This window comes from Numenius arquata, chromosome 11 (genome assembly GCF_964106895.1).
Source record: "Numenius arquata chromosome 11, bNumArq3.hap1.1, whole genome shotgun sequence".
Classification (NCBI taxonomy): Eukaryota; Metazoa; Chordata; class Aves; order Charadriiformes; family Scolopacidae; genus Numenius; species Numenius arquata.
Genome location: NC_133586.1, coordinates 17,620,145 through 17,644,289, shown reverse-complemented (window position 1 = coordinate 17,644,289; position 24,145 = coordinate 17,620,145). Strand labels below are relative to the sequence as shown.

The following is a 24,145-nucleotide window of genomic DNA, read 5'->3' as shown; positions in this document are numbered from 1 at the left end:
GCCTAGTTCCAGACCACTTCCCACAACCAACCACTAAGTAGCTGAAAGTTATGCTCCAGGATCTGGAAAACAAATCTTACAGCAAATTGGCTTTAACATGAAATGGCCATAAATTTAATAAAAAGAAATATTGCTACATCCTTTGCTAAGGTTTTCAATGAAAGAGTGAAATAAAGGTTAGAGCTATGTGGATAATGTATTTTCTGCTTGATTGCAAAATTATAAAAAACAACTCTGAAGTGTAGAAGAATTCAGCAAACGAAGAAGCCTATAGTAATTTTATTTTTGGTTGACCAAAATGTTTTACTTGTTTTGGGATGTTTTTTTTTAACGCTATTCTAATTCCTTTAGCTTTGAGGAAGTTTTCAAAGCAATGATGACGTTAATCTGAACTGAATCAATGAAACACACTATCACAACTTTTCTGAACTAAAAAAAGATCAGCTTAAACTACTTGCTGGGTTTCTGACATATAGTTCTGGCCTTCATAAAAGACTAATTGTCAGTGAACAACTGTTTGCCAAAAATATAGTTTCTATAGTTCTCACTAATAAAAAATGCAAAGTTATTAATATTCTTCGTTAACATTTCGTGGCAGCTTTCCCTCCATGAAGATGAAATGCTCGACATTGTTATTAGGTGACTAACGAGATGTGATCTTCTAAGGGAACAATTTCATTTGTGTTTTCAACTTCCACTGGATCTCCCCGTGTTTATAAGCACAGGGGATATTCAAAGACAGCCAACAAGGGTAGGCTAACCAGCCAAGAGTGAGGACCATGAAAATCTATCCTCCCCTTCACTGAGAAATCTTGGAACAGAGTTTAGATCTACGCAGAGAACGAGACTGAGAACGTGCCCTCTAGCATTGCAGTGTGGCCCAAGGGATCTTAGATGATTCCCTAGAGCATCTTAAATAGAAGAAACTTATTTTCCAATGTTATGCTGTGCTGCTTTCGTTTCCTTGTACATTTGTCCTCCTGAGTCATTTTGCAAACTGTTGGTAAGTGATGCAGCCCTTTAAAATGCTCTTTCTGTTTTGAGTTCTCACTTCCAAAACTACAAAGATGCACCACTTGCCTGGCAAAAAAGCAACCAACCCAAAGTCTGCGCCAGGATGACCAAGCATATTTTCCAAACATATATTTTTTACAATCTTCTCTGGACTGACAGAGAGTGTTACAGCTTATGGACACTGTATTTGGTATGGACCATTTGGTTTGGACTATTTGGTTTTCTTATCTCTAGCTATGTTTATGTTGTAGTATCTCTCTCTCTTTTTCTCTGCTAGAGAGCACTCCAAAAAATTCTGTAATCCTGCTGGGCAACTGAGAAATTAAATTCTTTCCCATAGATTGAAGACCATAAAAAAGTCGTAAGAAACCCTTCAGGAATTCCACAGTTTGATATTCACATCTGTGCCTGTAGACCTGTGTACTGATGCTACTCATTTTACCGCACCCTTGTACTAAGATACATAATACTTGTCATTGCTAATATTAGGCTTTCTCCTGTGCGGTTTGTCACTTCCTCGTTTCTGAAAGGTTCACACTTTATCTCTTCTCCCTTCCTTACACAACCTCTCCCTGTCTTGTATGTTCTTCTTTTGAAACTAAAAACAGTTGCACTAGGCCAGGGGCTTGTGAAGCTCTAAAGTCAATCATACAGACTACATCAAAACTGGCACTGTGTAAACATGGTTACATTTGTGTGTGTTAAATACGCTAAAGAGCTTTTCTCTTGAAACACAATCAGGTACAAAATCGCTAAGGTGAGTTTAGCGTACAAGACTCCTTCCTTCTATGATGGCGTCCAGATGTATAGACACAAATTTTTAAAATACATCCTCTCAATTAGAAGTACCAGAAGTATTTAAAGCTACTTTAGCAAAGAGGCTGAATAAAGCATTGAACCAAAGGTGCTTTTATAACTTTCTGAATAATTAATTAACCTAGTCATATGCTCACCACTTAGGTAAGAATATGTGCATCTGATGACTCAATTTGATGCATCAGTAGAATCCAGTGGAATAGAAAAGCCAGCAGAAAGACAATTCTGAAACTAAAGGCTGAGAAAGTGAAAGTGAGGGAACAAAGATACGTGTCATTTGTAAAACACTCCTAGGTCTTATTCCTCATCATTCTTCTAAGCAAGGGTCACAGGCCACCTGCAACTACTAGCAAAATGAAGGGAATTTGTTTAGTGAAGGCAGGTGAGGGGATCTTTATCTTTGCTGTCCTCCCCAGCTTCCCATCATAAAACTGCTAGTAGCTGTGACAAGAAGGTAAAGAAACAATATGCTTGTTGGTATCTAAAGCACTTAAATTTAACAAAACAGATCTAAATAATATCTTTATACTGCTGAGATTCCATGAAAATACGTAATGCATCATACCTGATTCCTTTCTCTTCTTCGCAAGTTATTTCTAACAGTAAGACACAGAGGGTGCCTTTGAATATGCTGACTATCTGCCAAACAGCCAGGTTGTATCTCAGCATTGTTCACCTATTTCTAAAATACATATTACGTGCACTAATCAGCACATCCCCCACAGCACTCTGCATGATGGGGTTTCACAGCACGGCTACCTCTGGTCCATGACAGTCTTCCTTCCCTAAAACTCCAAACTGCTTCTTTCACATATGGTGAGATTATATTCTTACCTCTGCAAGCAGCTGACGACTGTATAATCCACACACATCTTCGTTTGCTTTGTGTCTGAGCTTGTATGGAATGCTCTCATTTAAAAAATCGTTATGAATGTATTGCTTTCTTTGGTCAGAGGTGTGTTGTGTTTGAGGTTGTAGATAAAGATGGTTGCAAACTAGAGAGGAAATAGCGGCAGTAAAGTATTGTGTCAGATAAATGTCACTATTTCAGTGGTCTTTTTGCTCACTAGTCTGAAATGTGGCATAGCTAAAAGGAACAGGAGAGTAACAGAGAAGAGTGACAGAGACAACAGGAAAGGGCTTGAGTGTGAAATTCTGTGGTCTTCCCATAAAGTCAGCCCATGTGGTTGCAAAGTGTGCCCCTGGCCACTTCTAGATGACAGATAGCAGTCTCAATGAAAACCCTCCTGGAGCAAATACTGTAAGTTTAAACTAGGAACTCAGTATCACTTGTACCATTTATACTGCATCTTCAGCATGCGTTGATTAGTTGCTATAAATGCCACTTGGCTTCACAGCTCTTACTGGAGAGATGAAAGGAAGGAGGAATCCTCTCTAGCCTAGGTCAGTGAACAAAGCCAGCTTCCATCTCTTCTGTTTTCTGACCCTACATTGCGCTGTGCGATGTACGCTTGAAGGCAAGGATGCCTCATGAAGCTGGACATACAAAGTATTTCTCTTGACTCTTTTCTGTCATATTTGCTGTAGTCTTGCTATGTGACTCCACTGTTGGCACGTACACTTTAAATGCACCATCAGTACAACAGTACCTCCTAGTCCGTAAAACTGTGAGCAATCAAAACTTCAGCTACCTCTTACAAAGGTAGGAAGCCATCAGCCAGGATAATGTAACGTTACGTGATTACATGAGATGATGTTTACAATGCACGCAATTTCAAAGGTAAGGGGTAAATCTTACAGGTCTATGTGGCTTTATCATTGTTACCTAATGCTGCTCTTTTGCTGACTCTGTCTTACCTCTAAAGCTTAACGTTCACCATTTCACGCTCCCAGAAGTTCTAATGCACAACTAAAAGGGAGACCTCCCATCTAAGGAAAGAGGAACATCTGAGCCATGAGGATACCCATGTGGTCGGAAACTTACCCTGCCTCCCCATGGACAGTGTCCATGTCCAGGTGAGTGTCCAGACTAGAACGGACCCTGCCTGCCCCACGGGAATAACTTCTATCAATTGTACTTCCATTAAGCCTTTGTTTACATGGACTTTTGCCACATCCTATTATAAAAGCAGCATTTTTTCCCCTCTGTTGCTGGAATCTGTGAGTAAGCAATGCTCTTTTACTGAGTACCAATGACAGGCCTAACTCTTGAAAAACAAAAGGCGACAGCCTCAGTGTCAAAGAGCTTAAGTTTTAAAATAATACAAACTAAACGTTGGGCTTTCTGTCAAAGTTAAGCAACTGCAATTGCTGTATGTAATTTCTGTTCAATAAGCCTAAAATTCTTACTGGGTCTCCGTATCTCTGAGGCATTAAATCCTAAACTATAGTGCTCAGTAAAACAGCTGAAATGCCACTAATTTAAAAGAGCAGCAACTTCCACTTGATTTTGTCTCTCCTGTGGCTTGTTCCAAGAACAGAGATCAATAGCTGACCCTTTGACTTTGCACTTAAATGCAAGATAATTAAATTGTGTTATGCCAAAATGATGAAGTGATGAATTCTGGAGAGAGGAAGATGTGCCTTAGCTACGGGTCCATTCCAAACCACACTGAAGCATAAGACTCTTTGCACAGAGGAAGACTCTGGGGCTTAGTACAGTATCCCATTAATTACTATATTACTCTAATTTGTTCCACTCAGATCTATGAATATAAGAAAGGAGGATGATTATTAAAACCTCTATAGTGAATAGAAAATAAATGAAAAAACCACTGTAAATAGATCCTCTAAACACAACTGGGTATTACTGAATGACAAAACTAAAAGATGGGGGATTTTTTTCCTTTTCCATTGGTCAGTTATACTTTTGAATAAATATACTTCAGAAGAATACTGAGGTTGCAAAACCAAAAAATGTAAGTGGTAATCAGCAAATCTGACCTATTGCATCCCCCCAGCAAAGGAATTTCAGCCTAGGAATTCTCTAGAATTCTTGCCTTGAGCCAAAAACTTGTTAAGGGGCTTTCTTCATTCCTTACATACAAAGCTTGTGTCTTAAGCATAGGTCAGAGAAGCCTGGCCTTTTAAAACATAACAGAGACTAGCATCAATGAAGGTATGTGGGATTTTGTTCTTCTTTTTCTGTCATGTTGACAGGCCAATTCAAACCTTTTAAAGTGACGAGGGACTAGAGGAGGGCTCTCCAAACATATGTAATAAGAAATACAGTGCTTTTATGAAATGAGTCCAGTTAAAACTTGAAAAGGAAAGTATTAACATGGACCTTGATGAATATACATGCTGGACTGAGATCTTGTTTAGTGATTTGCACTCTCATGTTACTTCTGTTCTAGCATGCTAGCAGGCTGATTTGTTGTCTGCTGCAAGCTGATGATTTCAGTTGCACCACTCACCCTCTGTTAGAGCAAATAAGGTGATTAATGAAAATGTTATGCAGACAGCAACTGAAGCCAAAAAAGAAAAACTCCCCAGACTTGACTGTCCACCCTCTAGGAGGGAAAAAAAAATCTTACCCACAGCTGACACAACTGAACCAAATGCATCTACAGGGAATGTGTAGTTAAGGTACCAACAGAAACACAAGGTTTCCATTACAAACTGCTGTCTGGATCTTTCCTGTGCTACCTCAGAATTGCTCACTCCGATACCCAGCCCACTCCACAAACTCAAACCAGCTCCAGATCAGACATCTGACTATTAGCAGCTCCATGGGAGCTCTAAAGACTATTACACTCCTTGGCACCTTGTCTTTCTCCAGCCCACTCTTACAGTGGAAAAAAGATTACATGCTCGCTATGGGACACATCCCCCTCTTCTTCCAATCTGTGCTACCTCTTCTTGAAACCCAGGATTATGTCCCAACAGAGCAGACAGACCAACTGTCAAGCCATTCATTCTCAGTGGTGTGGTCTTACACAGAGAAATTATAGGCATAGCAGAATTAACCAGTAGGTACTCAAGGGTCAAATGGCAGGAATCAAACATGCAACTTACTGACTTCTAAATATCGTAACTGCTTCTCTGGAGATTCTCTTGTGAACATATCACCACAGATAACTATGCTTCTTTTTTGATCAATGTGATGACCTATCTTTCCTCAGCCTTCAGTGTGGGGGACAGGTTATTCCTTGGTCTTCTAACAACTCAAGGGTCTTCTCTCTCTACCTGTAAATGCTGTTATCTAGTCCTTGTTGGAAAATTCTAGTTAGCTTACCTAGATGGTCTTAAGTTTTAATTTATCTGAGTTCTGATCACTGTGGGGGGTAGGAACTTAGATCAAACCAAAAATCTTGAACTTGAAGATGCCTGTATTGCAACAATGTTTGAAATAAAACTCAAACATCACAAACCATCCCTGTCTGTACGGTGAACACAGAAAAGACCTTTGTAGAGGTTTAGACTGCTTTCAATGAAAGTCTACCTCACAAATCATTTTTGTGGTGGCTTTCATAAGAAATTTGCATGGTAATGTTCCTGATCTCTGGTATGACAACTGAAACGTTTTAAGTGGAAGAGCAATTAAAAAAGTAATGATAAATAACAGTCATTTGGTGTGAACCATGGGTGAATTCATGCCAAAATTGTGAAACTTTTGATTCCATGAGCTTTACCCAGCACTTGGGTGAAAAACTGCAAAGAAGGAATCACAGGACCACATGAATCAGTCTTTTCTCTGTTGACATATCAATGATTTTTTTATTATTCTATTCTACTAAAAACAGAAAAGTGCTTGCAAAAGCAAAGCTTATCAAATTAATGAAGGGTTGTCCTGCTATGCAAAATAACAGACTAAGGGATTGTTCATCTAAACTGAAACCTGTACTTTATTTATCTGAATTCTGGAAGATGTTGAATGTCATCTGCCTCCAACTGGAGTCCACATACTTTGGCATGAATAGGCATTGTGGTAAGTTATCTTATGCACACAGCATCTCCCAGGATTTGGGGGTGGGATGAGATTTCATTTTGCTAGAAGCCAAGCAAACAGAAGTTAGTAAAGTTGCCTTTGGCTGTAACTATGAAATGTCTCTCTGTGAACTTTTGAACTGTTTAATCAACAACCTCACAGTAACACAGACATGCATGAAACATGGGACTTCAGCATTTGTAAGTACAGCTAAAGCTGTAAAACTGAGTGAAAATATGATACCGAGAGTTTATTGAAAATGTATGAAGGAGACAGGGAGTGGGAGTTTCCTTTTATTTTTATTCTCCTTCTGGATGGATTGTTGTGCCAGAGAGCAAGGTGGTGCTGATGTAGTTTATGAGCAACATCAGCCAATGACCATATGAAGCATCCAGCTTCAGGGACCAAGCAGCTCTGGAAAGTAGTTTTATGGGCTTATAATCAAACAGTAAGTCTGTTGCTTGATGCCAGGCAGCTACCATTCAAGGTATGCATAAACCTGTTGCATATACTTCAAAAAATCTTCTGCCTGGATTGTAAAGCCACACTTCCTGTTTAAACCAGGATTCAGGTTTTTGTTTTTAATAAAGGAATCAGATTCTATGATAACAGTTGTACTCATATTCTAATGTGCTCACTTGTAAAGCAGGTCAGCTTTTTAGAAGAGACAATATCTGCAGTTCAACATTCACCTCTTGTAAGTCTCATTTGTTCTGTTCTGACAATGCCTTCCCTGTTTATTTTGCATCTCCCCATCTAGCAGTCTCCTTCAACCACAGCTCTATGAAGAGCATCAGAAACCTGCTCCATTCTAGTTTCAGCTTGTTCTTCCGTCTTTTCTATGTGTTAATTCTTTAAAACTATAAATGTGTGTAAGGACACACACATCTAGGCCTTGTTCTCACATGTAACCAGGAAATAAAGAAGAGGTTGTCTTTTAATTTTGGTTGTCTTAATGTTTTAATCACTGGAGTGATGTCCAATCAGGCTCCTATCCAATGTCTCAAGTTGTTTCCAAAAGCATGTGTTACCACCTTGGCCATATTCTATACAAAATAGAAATAAATGGTTATTAATGAGTTGTTGCAATGAGATTCCCTTAGCATTGCTCCTTAGATAGACTTGCCAAAAAATGTCTCCCTAGGCCTGCAAGACTTCAGGCATCAACGAGTCACATGGAGGGAGGTACATCATGTGACAGAAGAGAGGCTATTTTCTTAGACTGCAACAGAGGAGCATTGCTGCTAGAGCACTGTATCTCTGAGCATTAACATCCACAGTATAACACACCCTACGTGCAGCTCAGCTCCCGCGATCTCTCCATGTTTTATGACCATTTTGCAGGACAGCTGGCTACAGGGTCACTAGGGAGACTTCTCACCAGCAGTGTCTGACGTGTGGGGTCATGGCGTAGGAGAGAGGCCACGGCAAGTGCTGGAAATGAATGAATGAATGAAGTATGTGGTTGTGGAGAAGTACGAGTCAGGAGCCAATTATTTCAGTATGACTCTGGATGTGAAACATAACTGCAAAGCTAAGGCCTTAAGTAGAACACAGACATATTTCAGATAGCTCTGTCAAGGGCATCTTGGTGTATATAACTCTGAAAACACCCCTCTACTTTTGAAGGAACTATCTCATCATGTACTTACATACAGAAATCAACTGGATTCCTTTTTTCAAAAGGAAATACTACTTTCAATACTTTCCCTTTTCAAAGCAGTATTGAAAGGAACATCCTTGCTATTCTGCAATTTACCAAATTATACATATATATGAGTGTGGTCTCATTATCAACTATAACTGTTTTCCCTTGCATGTCGCGCCCATCATTGCTTGCCTTTACAGAACAGTCTAGGATTAAAACCAGTTATGTCTCACTACAGAATGTGGTTTATATGTATGAATCATGCTAGAAGGGGTGCCCAGAAGCCACCATTTTCTCCGTTAAGTACTTTAAAAGCCTTTTGACATACAAACCATTTTACTGTGTGAGTGATTCCTTAGCTGAGATTCTGAATTCTATGGGTCATACATATGTAAAAATGCAGTTGCTGTAAAAGTAGACAAGTTGTAGTAGAAAGATCCCTATTACTTGCCAAAACATAAATTACTAGTGCCTCAGGCACATTTATTCATGCTCTGCTACACTTCTTTGTTTAAGAGCCTGCTCTTTTGGGTGAGGAAAGGAAACCTGCTGGCCTTTAGGCTTTTTGAGATTGTGCACCTGTTCCTTGTGTATGCAGGAAATTATTTGACCAGGCTTTGCATGCCAAATGCAGAGGGGCTAATGAAATGCTCTGCAAAATACAACATTTTACTGTGGCCAAAGATTTTTCAGGACAGGCTTTCCATGATGGAAAAGTTCTGTGAAATATAATAGGAAATGCACATTATTTTAAACTGCTGTGAAATTCTAGAAGATATCCCTGCCATATAAGTCTGCAGGTTAGCTCCAAAACCCTCTGCAGAGCACATATTTTTAAATTTGAAAAAGATCATAAAAGTTTCCAGCTGTCCTCATTTCCATTTTGCTTCTTGGTCAATGTAGTGCTAAATCTGGGAACTACAAAATGATTTGAACCTGACTTCCTGCCCATATTCCTAGCTCCTGCTGAGCACAACTCTGGCAGGCATGTGGGGTCTCGGGCTGGTATTCAGGAATTGCAGTATGCAGAGCTGCAAGGTTCATAAACTTGAGTAATCAGGAGGTTCTGTTACAACAGACTGACTGTAAATAAACCCAAAGAAAACAGGAATTGCAACTTGATGAGTTGTGTTGTATCCTTACTTGGCTTCGCAGAACTGAGATGATCTGACTATTGCTGTCACAGCTTGATAGTGCCAAACAGGACAGTTTATTATTCCTACAAAAGACATGATGCACAAAGTACTTCAATCTTGAATTTCTGCCAATTCTTTGAAACTTGTTTCTACTTTCTTTTGGAAAGAAAAGTTTTTACAGCTCAAGTTTAGGATTGTTACTCTTTGCGAATAATGAACAAATAAGAGAAAATCTTAGTCTTAGGAAAAGTGATACATCATTACACTGCACACAAACAGGTGATTACCATTTTTTGCAGAAGATACATAACCTCAGCACTGTAAAGTTGCATACACAATGCTGTCTGCATGCTCATAGATGCATATTTGTGTATCACCTTTTCAGTGTAACTCCTCTGTTCTATTACTCTATTACAAGGCTATAAATGCTGTTAGGAGAATAAATTAACCACTCTGGGCGAGGCAAGTAGGGCCTGTTCCCTTGCCTTAATATATGGGAGAAGGAACTGGACAAAAGGAACGTCCACACTGAAAGTAACACAGAAACTGGAAGGATTAGAGTTGATTATTCACTGACTAATGCTGTGTCAGTCGAGTTCTGTACTCGACTGTACAGAAGCTGGTAAGGAGCTGCAACTGTGTTTTATAATCAGAAGAGTAAAACACAAGCTTGACTTAGGAACTTAGGACTGTTTATATATTTTTTTTTTGAAAAAATAGATATTAAAAAACCCAAAGGTGGTCTGATTTACAAGTGAAAAAACAGTTGTGCAGTGGAAGTTACTGTTGTTCTTATTGTATTTGTCCTTGAAACTGCAACAAATGTACTCAAATGAAAAGTGTGCTAACACAATCACTTCTGTATAAGGGGAATACCACAGAACTTGCAGAGCACCCGTGAGAATGTTACAGCCTCTTTACAACTACTTAGTTGAGAAAACAGTTACATGCTAACTTGGATTTTTTTGCAAATGAGAGTGGAGCTCAGTTCCTCCAAAGCATTCAAAGAAAAAAAACTATCATCAAGTGTATCAATCACATCAGTTCCTTCCTTCCCCTTCTGCAAGAATTTCATCTAAACATGTAAAAAAGCAATTTTCATGCTAACACTAGAAAAATGTAGCTTATACCAAATGAGTTTGAGTCTTTTGCAAACAACAGTGGTCATATCCAGTTGGCAGTGTATACGTATAATGCAGAAATGTAAAGTGTAACTTGGATATGTCCAAGAGTGTGCTATACACAAGACCAGAGTTGACTGGTGGAAAGAAGCTTTAAGCAAACATTCGCACAGAAGTTCAGCTCAGGTGTCATATGCTTTTCCAAAAAAATTAGTCTAAGGTTAGCAGCACAAAGTAGGGTATTAATGATATATCCTCAGAAAGTATAGCTGCTTTTCCAAGAATTCATTACAAAAGCAAAGCACTAGCCAGACAGCATTCTCTCAGACCTTTTTTGTAACCTATTAGATTCTTAATGACAAAAAATAAATTTTAGTAATTTTTGCCTTAGTGACAAAAAATAATCTAGTGATCTGTACATTCAAAAGGGAATAGTCTGTTGCATACAAAAATTGAATTACGTTCCTGTCAACAGTCTATAAGAACACTAGTCAAGATAAAAACAAAAAAAGAGAAGGATTCTTTCACGGAGAAGTTTGGCATTACCCTGAGAGGGGGAAAGTACTCAAACCCTTATTATTAGCCTATCAAGCATAGTGAAAGAGCTGAACTATGACTTTTCTTTTTTATATTATAGACCCCTAAAAGTTCAAGGAATTAACAGCAGCCTATTAGACAATCTCATTTTAAATTATGGGGAAGAGAAAAGGAAGTATCAAGCCAAAAACGTGTTTAAAATAGTGTATTATTACAGAGATTATTTTGATTTGATAAGGTCAGTGACATCATTTTCCCCAGAGGAAACACTGCTCAAAAAAAATCACATGCAGAAATGCAGAGAAAACGGGTGAGGTCTACATGGCTTTTCACCAGTAAGCAACATTAACAAGGAAGTCTCTAAAACTGAATAGCCCTTCACCATCTACGATGTTATGGTATGAGTCAGGTGAGAGTTTAAACTTGGAGAGAAATATATGTTTGCTTAGTCCACACTGCTTACCAGAAACCTTGGTCAATTCCTTGTACTGAAGCTATGGTAAGAAACAGAATAACAAAATGTTCTGTTCTTTTTTTGTTTTGTTTTGGTTTTTTTTTTTGGTTTTTTTTTTTTAAAAAAAGAAGATGCCTTTGGGGACTGCCTGAGACTTTGCTTAAAAGATGCTGGGGCTGAACATCTGTACTTTGACAAGGAGTGTTTAAAAGCTGTTTCTCTTTACAGCTTTGTCTCTGCATTATATAATGAGAGCTTCATAAATTATTGCTTAGACAGTATAAGGTATCAGACAATCATATTCCTAAACACATTTCATCTGGACATTTCCCTCTTATAGAAGTCTGGGACAAGGTTCATGGTAAAGAATTTGTGCCAGTTGTTGTACGATATTTGCTTACTTCAGTGAGCACAGCAAAGATGACATTGTAACCTGGCCAACCATCTCATCCTCTGAAAGCTACCAATGAGACCTGTAAATTAAAATAGCTCCCCAGAAGTTAGACTTCTACATTTGAACTCCAAGCTCCAACAAATGCTGTCTGATTTGGTCAACAAGATGGTGCCATTAATGATATTGTCTGGAAAGAGCTGCCAACACAACAAAACTCACAATGGAATGAAAACATGGAAAAATTGTGAAAGAGTCTTTCAGCATGGATAATTACCCTGATCTTGTGTGATACCTGAACTCACTTGCAGATAAGGTGTTAAGGAAGCTGTGGAATATAACTATAGTAGAATGAATCATGACTAGCATTGTATTCCCACAACATTCAGCTACACTCCCACTTAGGATATCTGTGCTTCTACAGGTCTTTCATAAATCATTATATCAAGATTACAGAGGAGCTGTGATACATGTGTACAGTTTCCTTTTACTTTAACAGTTTTAAGCGGGTTTTTATGGTGTAAATATAACAATTTTCTTCAGTTGTTCTCTGGAGTTTGCAGATTATGTGGGATCTACGCCATAGATGAAGCTGACTGGAAAGTAATGGGTCTGAATATCATAGATGGATGCCAAACCTCTAAAATAGTTTTAGCAGCATCTGCTAAAACTCACTGTTATGAATTGAGACATTTCTCCTCTTAAAGTTACTGTTCCAGGCCCTCTACAAACTCTGGCAGCTGTCATACCTGTCTGCCATTTGGAAACTGATCTTTTCAACAGTATCAGCTATTCTGCAGAGCAGGTAAGAGCCTGAGATAGTGGGGAGAGAGAGAATCCTCCCTCCAGGCAGCACGTCCCACTATTTGAGCAATGCCAAGTTAGCCCACCTACCCGCAGCAGCCCTATTCCCCCTTCAAAGCCTCACCAGCACATAAACGAGAGACAGAATCAGAGTTAGGGTTCACCAGAAGTGATATTTAACTGTGTGCAAAAACATTTTTATGTATAGTATCAATGCAATGCTTACTAAATTTGCAGGTGAGTGGTTTCTTTCCAAATGAAACACAAAATTGTGTGCTTCAAAAAAAAAGTTTAAAAATAATGTTTCCTTATTAGGGACAGTGGCAAATTTTTTTTTTAAGACAAGAGGTACGCAATTAGCTACAGATAGTCTTACCTCTCATACTAATAGCTCGAAGTAAACCAGATTCTATTAAATCCACACTATAGCATCTATTAAACCCATGGTATAGAATTACTTTGTCCCATGACCAAATCCTACATCTTTTCAGCCATTTATTGAAAAAAAATGAGCTTTTAAATGCATTTCTTATAGGTTTACTTATGCTAACATTACTATGCAGGGGCATCTATAAATTCCAAAGCATTTGCTTTCCTAGTTGCTCATAATTTTCCTCATACATTTCTATTTAAGCTAGAATTTAGTGCACATGTTGCCAATCTGAGAAAGACTACTTCTAAAACATGAGAAGAATTCCGTTGTTTCCAAGAATGATGAAAGTTAGGGGAAATGGAAGGTGCAAATACCGTATGTCTCTGCACAAAGAGGAAAAAAATGTATCAATGAGAATCCTGGCAGAGATGTAATCCTTTGGGGTATCTAAGAAATTCAGTTTTGTTTTGGCCATGTTCTGAGAATTTAAAAAACATACTTTGCAAATACACCCTGGATTTATTATACAATAAGACCAGACATCTGCCAACATTCTATTGGCACTGCTTGTATGGACATATATACACCAAATGGAAATTTCCATTGACTTAAGAGAAGTTTTCAATGCTCTATTAGAGTCTCACATGCAGGCATATGAAAGCTGCATACAATCCACATTGGCCTTGAAAAAAAATCAATCACCAGAACAATCAAAAACTGCCATGGAAATCATGTAGTAATGCTAGTCTGCAGTCCTTCTGCTGGCACGTAAAAGAAATTGCAAATTTAAATTCAGTAAACTCCTACAATATATAATGAGAAATAGTCTGTGGCTCAGTGAGATTTTAGTAGCGTCCCTGTTCATCTTTGTTATAGCAGGATCCTAAACTACCACATTAAGAATGGTGAAAAGCCCCATATATAAATTTATACCACTATAATTTAATTTATTTACCCCCAAAGTGCAAAACAAGTATTTCTCTGATGTATTAACAAAAAGGTCACCATTTCAGCAAAATTTTGCAGGAAACATCTGAAGATGGACTGGGCTGTCATCTTCTAACTCCTCTCAGCTGGCTCCACTGTAAGTTCCTCTAGTGGAAATACTGACAGCTGTTTAGTTAAAAGCTCAATACAGCCCTTTTGGCTGCTGTACCTCAGCTGGTCTTACTCTACTAAGTGGTTAGCATTTCTGCCTCTCTCCTTGGCCAGTTTTAAAAGTTACTATTGAAGGCGGTAAAGACTACATAACCAGCATACCCATTCTGCCTGTGCATTTGCTGCCCAGGGGTACTGTAGCTGGCTGCAGGAGCAAAGCAGATGGAAAGCTGCAAAACACAGAGCAGCAACAGAGTGCTCTCTCATGTGAATTCTTCAGGTGCCTCTATTCCAAAAAACTCATATAACTTATAACCAAGTAATAAAGAGCAGTCTGGTAGAAATGTAGTGTGCAATAAATCTAAAATAGCTTATTGATCCATTGACTGCAACGTCAAGAGATACCCAGTCACAAATATTTTGCCTGTAATTCCTGAGAGCCATACAAAATGCTGTAACCAATTACAGAAAATCTTTTCCCTGCAGTAGAGGTCGTTTCAGGATATGCTTGCTTTAATACCATTTGACTTGTGCCAAGTTCCTAGTTAGTAAATGCTTTTTATGTTAGGGCTGCAAAAAAGCTTCTGAGATCATTTTTCTACCAGTAACTACAACAGTGGTACTCTGAACTTTTCAAAACTTTTCTTTTATATTAAGTGGAGGCCCTGTCAGATCTGCTGAATCTGCAAGACCTGAAAAATACAGGATATGTGTCTGACTTCAGTGCCTGCACTTAAATAACCCACATTGTCTAGCCATTGTTAAACTGAACACAGCAAGATAATGATCTCACTGCTCATGTGAATCTACCTAATAAAAGCCAAGTGGGTAACAAAGGAAAAAAAGTATACCTATAGAAATTCTACAGAAAGGACCCTTCAAAGGTTGTCCTGCATTTGAACAGTAGAGTATTTTTTTGGCTCTGTCAGCACTGACTTCCAAACAGCTGATCCAAGATTGGAAAGGGGCAGGGGGGAAGCTGGAATATGCTTAACTTATAAAACAGAACTAGAAACCACATGTCCAATATAAACAAGTCCCAGGTTTCTGCTCTTGGACGTGCCATTACCATGTTCAGCCAGACAATAACACAATGCAACAGTTGTATTTTAAATGGTTAAAGGTGCCTTCTTTTCAGATAAAAACCACTGGTGAGTCTGTTTCATAAAGAACTCCAGTTTAGCAAAAAGGTTTGTTTATGCACAATTCATGTCACATACAAATACTTTCCAGTGTCCTGCAGGGAAGTATGTGCTACTGCAGAAAAATCTACACATCATCCAGAACACTTTTTCCATAAGGCTGTGACTAACTTCTAATACAAAAAAAAAGAGCTATCAATTGCAATTATCCATTCATTAAAAAGATTGTTTGCTGGTTTACTCCAGACTATCTGTAAGACTTAGGTCTTAATACTGAGAACGAAAGTGCTGCTACTGGTGTCTGGGATGAGGAAAACCACTGGAAGGTGATCCATCCTCACCACTTCTAATATTAATAGGTCTCATGACACTGGACCCAAGTACCACCTCCATGCTAAAAGGAAGATGGTTTGTGAAAAGAGAATTCTGTGAAGTTTCTGCTTTTCCACTAGATACCAAACATTTTCACCCTGTAGAAAAGGCAGTCCCTGAACACTGTTCTGTTGACTGCAACAGCCATGCTGTAGTTGGGATATTTTTGTTAATTACCCTCTGCTCAATCCACAAAATGTGATTTCCAATGAATTGTGGAAGTCACAAACTGATTCATTTCCTTTCTGTACATTTTTTTTGCTGGTTTATTGAGCTTGTTTCAGTGCAACACAACACGTACGTCCCATCAGATTCAAAGCCACACTCATTTGTCTTTTAAACAGATTGTCATTTTACTGTTCCCTCCTCACTCAGCAAAAGCAGGGAAAAATTATGGAAAGAGACTATTTAGCTATGCTGAATAAACCTGTTTCAAAGACAATGGTGAAGAGGGAAAAAGAAGACACAGTATTTTTCATAGCAGACCATCTCTCCATCACAGTTACGACAATGATAAACACAGCTTTGCTTTAAAGGCACTTTAGAAGTAATACCTAAACTCCATTTATCGTTATCAAAAGACTTTATTTCTTTGACTTCTGCATGATTAGTATCTCCGTAAAGGCTGGGGAGGAAAAGGAAGGGAAGGGAAACCTCTCACGGAAAAACCTGTATAACAATCAGGAAATTTAGTTCTCAAGTAGCTAATACTATTCAAGTGTGTGGTAAACACTGCTTTCAACCAATTGGATTCTCCGTGCAACCAATTTAACCCTAACTCTTTTGCAGCTGAGTTAACTGGATCCTATTATTTAATCCTGAACCAGTCAGGTAAAAGGAGTGAGTAGGAGTGTTTCTGCCTTTCTTTCTGACTTCAACTCCTTTTGAAAAATGTAAGTTTTTAAACTTGCTTAGTCTTTTAAGAAATTTATGTCCTGTGTTTATTTTAAAGATTTTAACATTAAGAGACTTACAGCATATATACTGCTTATTTGGTATCTTCAATGAACATAGACTCTGATCCAGGCTTAGGATCAATACTTTTAACTAATAACTATTCTTTGGAATTGCATGTTTGGGTAAAGACTTAGGCAGGGCTGTAAATGAAGTTGGTTTATGTTTTCAACTGACTCTTTTTTTTTTTTTTTTTTTTTTTTTTTTTAATGTGTTGAAATTTTCTTAGAGGAAGTAAAAAAGGAGTTGCAGAGCTCTTTCAGAGCAAACAAAAACAATGCCTTGCAGTTTTGTATTGTTTTTAAAAACACAGGATAATTAAAAGAGACTTAAGACCATTGGTTTTCAGAAAAATGCAGGAGCAGGCTGCTGAAGTGTTTAACACTGAGAAAGAATTCTTGTGGCTCAGGCTGGAAAGACAACTGTTTCAGGGGGCTGGTATTTGAAGCTGTCCTGAAGCTACCATTTCAGCCTATCTTAGGGAAAAACCTTAGAGAGAAGACTTTCATCCACCCAGCAAAGAAAGGAAGTGGAAGACAGTAGAGGAGCGCTATGGGACACAAGAGCCTAGAGGCACCCTGGAGCTTTTTGATAATCTGGGTGTATGCTAGTGATGGTGAGTTAGGCATGTAGAGCCAACTAGCTGTTCCTAACTTCTAACACAAGAAGTCAAAAACAGGAGGCCCAGCCACTAAAACTGAAACTGCTGAGCAACATGCAGAGGGTTGAGTTTGCTTCGTTTGTACTCTTGCCTGTGGGAAATCAGCACTGGGAAAAGGCCTTCCTGATTTCCTCTGGCATTCTGTTCAGGAGTGTCGCTTCCTATTCAGTCCTGGCATCCAGAGCAGCCCAACCGTCAGCTCAGAGGATAGACTGCACTAGTGGTGCCCAGTCATTTCATCCTGCTCTACATAAAAGCAATCTGCAGCCTTGCTTTTCTCTTCTCTCTTAACTGGCACAGGAGGCATTAGATTAAGTTTCTCCCCTTGAGACCTTCTCCTGCAAAGGCTTGGTTCTTCACAAACGCTGCCTGCTTGCCACACACATGTGTGTATACCCCTCCAAGAGTCACTGTGTGCCTACAGGCAAACTAAAGGAAACCTGAGCCAAGTCTAGTCTATGTCTTTTAGCTAACCAGCTGTTTCTGGTAATTGCCAGGTGCTAAAATGGAAGATAAACTTTATTTCACCAATATGTGAACTTGCTTCTCCTTACATTGGTTAATCGGTTCCTTCACATGCACACAGGCAGCATCTTGATTCAAGAAATTGTGTTTATTGCTGTGTTTTGAATAACGTTGTAGCAAATCAGACATACTAGAACTGAAAGTGAAAACCAGCCTCCTGTTTAAAACACATTATCCATACTTTATATAAAGGCCTCTTTGCCAACCTAAAAACGGGCCAAATACTACTCCAGTTTGTCCAGCCTAATTGTTATGCAGTTGTCAGACTTGTCACAGCAAGGTCTGATTGTTTTATTTCTCAGATTGCTTTCAAATACATTATGAATTTCACCATCTTCAGGTACCCCAGTTACAAAGTAATCAGAAAAACCTTGCTTAGGGAAACAAGATATAATAATTGAGGGAGAGAAAAGGTACATAAGTTAAAATGTAACTTTTTTTCATATATGTTCATTAGTGCTGCCCTCTATGTGACTATAGAGATTTAATGTAAAGAAATTTCCATTTCGTTACAAGTGAATGGAAATGAGTCAGTCTTTTTCTACCTATTTCAGTTTGGCTAGTATTTCATGAATAAGGGTTAAACTAAAAAGAGTAACAGATACCAAATAACATATCCTCCATATCTGCAAGGTTAAGCAGGCTGAATACACTGCTGCCCAAGCTCACTCTTCCAGCTAGAGACCAACAAAAGTCTTGCCCACTTTCTCTTGAATGTGTCCTGATGCCTATGAGCAAGCGTAATGTGATTAGGATGACCTTCTCTTCTTCCTGTATCCCGACAGCCATATAGAAGTCAGCTAGTTTAGCAGTAGTACAGAGGAGTACACTGTTAAGCCCTGTGGCCCCCAAGTTTGTTTCACTGCCACAGTGTATTACTGTAAGACTCCAGACTGAGACTGGTGCCCACATCTCCTTAGCTTATGCTAATTTATGCAAACACATTTAGTTCTGATGACTGACAAGCTGTTTCTGTGCTATGATGTACTGCTTTGGGAGTAGAACCAGTAAGTTTAGAAGAACACTTCAATGGAATTAAATGAAGGTTTATTTTGTACTTTCTCTGCATTCATGATGGCACACTAATGACGATGTCTAAAAGCTTGAGAGGTCACAGTGATTTGTGGGGCGGAAGGAGAAGGCTGCAATACATAGGATTCTTGTGATCCCCACCCAAAATCCAGACAGTTTTTATAGCATAAAGTGGTAAATTGGGGCTCTCTACAACCCCCAGCAGTTCTGGGGTCCGCAAAATGCTTTATGAGATTGTAACCTGTAGATGGCTATTTGGGTTTGCACCGTCTCTCTTTTCCCACTGGTGCATCAAGAGAGACCAACTAGTTTCCAGAGAATTTCCAAACCTTCCTAGAGACCCCTGCTGAAAACCTGCTTAGAGGAAGAACTTTGTCATGTATATAGTTTATCTGATTTTCTGGAAGTCCTTTGTGTTTAAGAATTTTCCCAGGAGTGGAGAGGATTTTTAAAACTACTGTGCCAGTGAAATTTTTCTATCAATGGGATCAATATAGCTTGGGACAATCAGGGTGCTGTATCTGTGGATCACAACACAGCTTCTGAGGTCCACGGGAACCTCAGTGGAAAAGAATTTGGACTTGACATCTACCCACTGACTAAATATAACCTTCTGGTAAACACTAAAACTTCAAGGGCTTTGTGGCTGATGATCATGTTGAACTCCAGGACATCCAGTGAGAGAGTAGGGTGGAAAACATAAACATGAAAAGAAACACAGGGGGAGGGGAAGGGTTTGAAAGCTGGTGGAGAGAACGGCAAAGATTGTGGTGACTAATGTTTTCTGCCTGGTTCAAAGGTTTGTCAATTTAATAAACATGAAGCATTCATGCGGCTGAGATAGCTTAACTGCTAGTGTACTAAACACAAGAAACTATGGATTGCTCTAGCACATTATGTTCTAATACAGAACTTTGTTCTAAACACTGTACTCAGAGCCTAAGGAGAAACGGCAGATGCTGATTCCTTGGGTGTTCCTGCTTGTTTCTTTTGTTTTAAGTAGGATAATTAGCATCCTCTGCACTATGGTTTTTGCTTTGGACATTTGAGCACTGAAATCCAGCTGTAACTTTTAGAAGGATTTCACGTGGGGCACCAAACAGCTGGAAAATAGTACCAGCTTTCAGTCCCTACCAATGCAGGCCAGATTTGACCCATTAGTACTTCAAAGGCTCTGTATCTCTTTGCCACGCCATAAGGGCAACGATCTGTTCTATCCTTCCTCAAAGCATGAAGAACAAACCCTTTAGTTTCCGAGCACAGTAGCGGGCAAGGACAAGCAAGGTCCTAAAGCAGGTCATAAACTGCACTATTCAAATATCTCTAGAACCATTATGAGTATCTTCTAGCCTGCAGTACTGTTCTTAGCCTTTAGTTCACTCCTAAATACCAGCTCATCTAGTCATACGGCACATAGAAGAAGTTCCACTCCATAGCAGAAGTTTTTGATTGTTTCTTAGTAAACAGGTTTGGGAGTTACTGGGGTAAATGTTTAAAGCACCTTGCATATATTCTTGGAGTACTTTCACCACTGCTTGGTGAGGTGGATAGCCATCACCCTATCCATTTGACAGACAGGCAGACTGATGTGTACATGTTACTTGACTTGTTCAGGACCACTGGAAAGTAGAGGAGATGCAAAATCCTTGTTTAAATCAGTAAAACCCATTATGTGTTTTGCAAAAACAAACATTTGCCAGTCCTGGAGGTCATGTCTTGTTCTGTTAGGTTAACTCCTAGTGTCATATAAACTTTTTTCAAGCCTGCCACAATTTCTCTTCAAGAAATAAAAAAAAAAAAAAAAAATCAGACACCTTAGAAAACCTTCTGCAAGAAGAGACATTTTAAGCCTGTTTAAAACTCAATCCAAACAGAGACAGACCTGTTGCCAGTGAGGAGGGAAACTTGGCAGCTTTGTTTAAAGCTTCCCACACAGACACTGGAGACTCTAGAAAACAAAGAAGCTGTAGTCCCCGAGGGTCTTGCCACTCCCAGGGCAAAACCAGTCCCTTCCCTGCTTTTCCTCCAGCTCTCACAGACACGCACATGCTCTCTTTCTCTCAGTCCTATCAGCTACAGCAATAACCAATTACACAGTACAGAACTGGAAAAAACCACAGGAAATAAAGAGTTAAAAAAAAAAAAAGGAAAAGAAAAAACCCAGAGAACTTGGAGGCGAGCCAGCGTCCCCGAATGACTCTGCTCAGCCGGCAGCCCTGAGCCACACTCCCCACCGGCCCTGCCCTCCCTCTCCTCTCCCCGCAAAGCGGGCCAGTGCCCAGCCCTCTCCTCTTCAGCAGGGACAGGAGTTCCCCTTCTTGGTCTCTAGTCGGGTTTGAGAGCTCAGAAACGTTGCTAAATTTATCTTTTGCTTTTAGGACAATGGCAAATGCCAGAAACGTGAAAGCAAAAGAACTGAAAATTAATGGAGACAATTCGCTGCAAGTCAAGTGGAAGCACCTTTCCTGCATAACTTCTAAGGAGGCAAAAAGCAGTTACACAGCGCAAAGCAGGGCAGGCTGCCTGGGGTGCCAGGAACACGCTGTTCCTTTAGCTGTGCGGCTGCACCGGGAATTGTCCATCCATATGCTCAAACCTGATGGGGTTTTCTTCTCTCCCAAGGAGAGCAAACCATACCCTTAATTTAGAAGAGTTCTTGCTTTATCTCAGGAAGGCAGCAGGAAAAGCCGATGGCACACTGTATGTACACAAGAGGTATGGCCCATGTAGGTGAAGCTGCCACCTCTGAGCTAAAAATATTCAGTAGTCATTAAGTGATGTTTAGTTCTCGGGATCTTTTTCTTAATGTTCTTTGTAAGTCAATTGACCATAGATCTTAGTAAACTGATCTGTTGCCTGAAATTACGCGGCAGAACAGCTTGCATAAGCCTGCTCCAGTTAATGCGGTGCCTCAACATACTTGCTACGATCACTGCCTTCAGCAGAGATCAGTCTCCTCAATTTTTCATGCTCCCTGTGTGACTGGAAGCCATCGTGTTCCCCAGCACCAGGCAGAACCACGAGGTCTGGCAAGTCATGGGGCCTGCTTCAAGATTGCATGTTCAGTGCGTAACTTTCACAGTGCTTGCAAGACTTCCACTTTTTCTATGTGGGTGTCTCATAAATTACAATAGCAACAAAAAGTGGTCAGATAAGTCTTCACCAAGAAGTAAATACTGAACACTGATCAGAACAAGTTAGTGTTTGCATTCAAATGTTTTTTTGTCTTGAAATTGGTTTTACCCAGCTGCCAAAAGCTTTTTTAAGACTGCCCGTGTCCCCCTCTCTCTACGCTTACGATAAATGTCTCCTTGTGACTCATGTTCAGCCTCTCAACTGCCTTCCTGCCTACGCTAGCTCTCACACAAGTGTCTGCTAAAGAAAGAAACAGACACACAGTCATTCAGGTGCCTCTAGAACATTTAATTTTAAAACATCCAGAGTATTGACGCTTGCATGGGAAGTGGTAAGCTGGTATAAAGGTAGTGACAGGGGCATGGGGTAGGGAAAAGTAGATGGGGGAGGGTAAGAAGCATTAGAAAAGGAAGTAAAAGACACACTGAACAAGAAGGCTAGCAGCTAAAAATTACAGCTTGGTACAATCCACACAGATGACCTGCATGCTATTCCCTGGGACATTAAGTAATGAAAAAAGGCAATATTAGCTTTGAATGTATGCCCAGCAAGGGTTTATTCCCAGAGGGTTGGGGTTTTTTTGTTGTTGTTTGGTTTTCCCGAGCTTGAGTTCTGAGAGGTGAAACCATAATGGCGGCCAAATACAGGTTTGGGTTTGATTTTTTTCAACATTTATTTTAATTACCAAGCTGTAACAAATAAATCTCTGGCTGGATTGTAACTAACCTGTGTGGGTCCTTAGATGAGCTTTAAGATGGGAAGATTTGCCATAAACTTTTTCACACCCCACATAGTGGCATTTGTGCTTTTTCTGGGGTGATCCAGGGTCAGTCCAGCTTCTCATACGTTTGTTCTTTTGTCTGGGGCTTGGCTCAGTTACTGCAGCCAGGCTAGTAGGTGTGGCTGCTCTTCCTCCTCCACGCTTACCAGCCGAAGACACACTTTCTTCCCCAAACTCCTCAGGAGCAATTGACATGTGTATCTGTTCTGTGACACCAAAGGTCTCAGTTTTTTCCATCCTTAGAGCAGGTGAGTTTGGGACATGCTGGTTCAGATCTGCTAAAATGCTAGCTACCACAAGTAATGATGATCCATTGTCTTTCCCGTTTTCTCTGACTTCCCGCTTATCTTCTCCATTTGATGAAGGAGGTATTGCTGCATCAGGTTGGGGATCAGGCTCCCCTTTGGGACTATGTATAATAGCACGACTGGACATAGAAACAAGGCACTCTGCTGCAAAATGATCCACATACGCTGCTGTTGCCATTTTTCGTAAGTTTAAAAAGAAATCCGAACAGAAAGGGAAAACAAAAAAAACCAACCCCACAACACTGCGCTTTCCCTTTTTAAAAAGATTATGCGAGCAGACTTTTCCTTCTCATTTCTTAGGATCTTTCTGTAGAAGTAAAGGTCGATTTAGCAGCCATCAAAACCACACTCTGTGCATGACGATCACACCCAGCTTGTCCCTAAATTGAAAAAGCGCTGGAAGTCCAATGCAAGAGAAAGCAGCGCAGACAGATCCTGGCACTGGCAGCTTGTTGCTCCGGACCCGAGTTAAGGGTGTTTTTCGAAGAAGGCGGTAGAAGGGAGAGGCGGTGTCCCCGGCCCGTCCATCGCGGGGTGACAGCGGAGTCGCCTCTCCCCGTTACCGCTCCCCGGGCCGCCGGACCCGCCGGGGGCGGGGCCTGGGAGAACATCTGGGCCTGACGTCACCGCCAGCCCACATCCTGCCGCCCCTCAGGTTGGCGGCGCGCGGAGCGGGGCCGTGCCCGTGCGCGCGGGGCAGCGCGCCGCAAATGAAAGGGAGCGGCCGATTGGCTGGCGGGGCGGGTCGCGCGCCAGCGGCACCCTCCGCCCCGCCGCGTCCCGGAGCCACCCCGCGGAGCAGGGCAGGTTCGCAGCGCGCAGGGGCGGCGGGCGCCGACCCCTCCGCCGGGTCCCGGCCCTGCCCGCGGGTAGCGATGCGGGGCGCGCCGTGTTAGAGCTCGTACTGCTAGGGACAACCTAGGGACAGGCGCTAAACTGCTAAAAGGAAGAG

The 24,145-nt window shown here is 40.4% G+C and overlaps 1 protein-coding gene across 1 annotated transcript in view; it reads right to left on the bottom strand.

The window, feature by feature from the left end:
* Positions 1 to 23,772, bottom strand: part of KLF13 (KLF transcription factor 13) — a 31,371-nt gene extending 7,599 nt beyond the window's left edge. The window contains exon 1 of the mRNA XM_074156612.1: positions 22,831 to 23,772. Within this exon, the coding sequence (XP_074012713.1) occupies positions 22,831 to 23,371 (541 nt within the window). The 5' untranslated portion in view covers positions 23,372 to 23,772. The remainder of the gene's footprint in view (positions 1 to 22,830) is intronic.
* Positions 23,773 to 24,145: the final 373 nt, after the last annotated feature.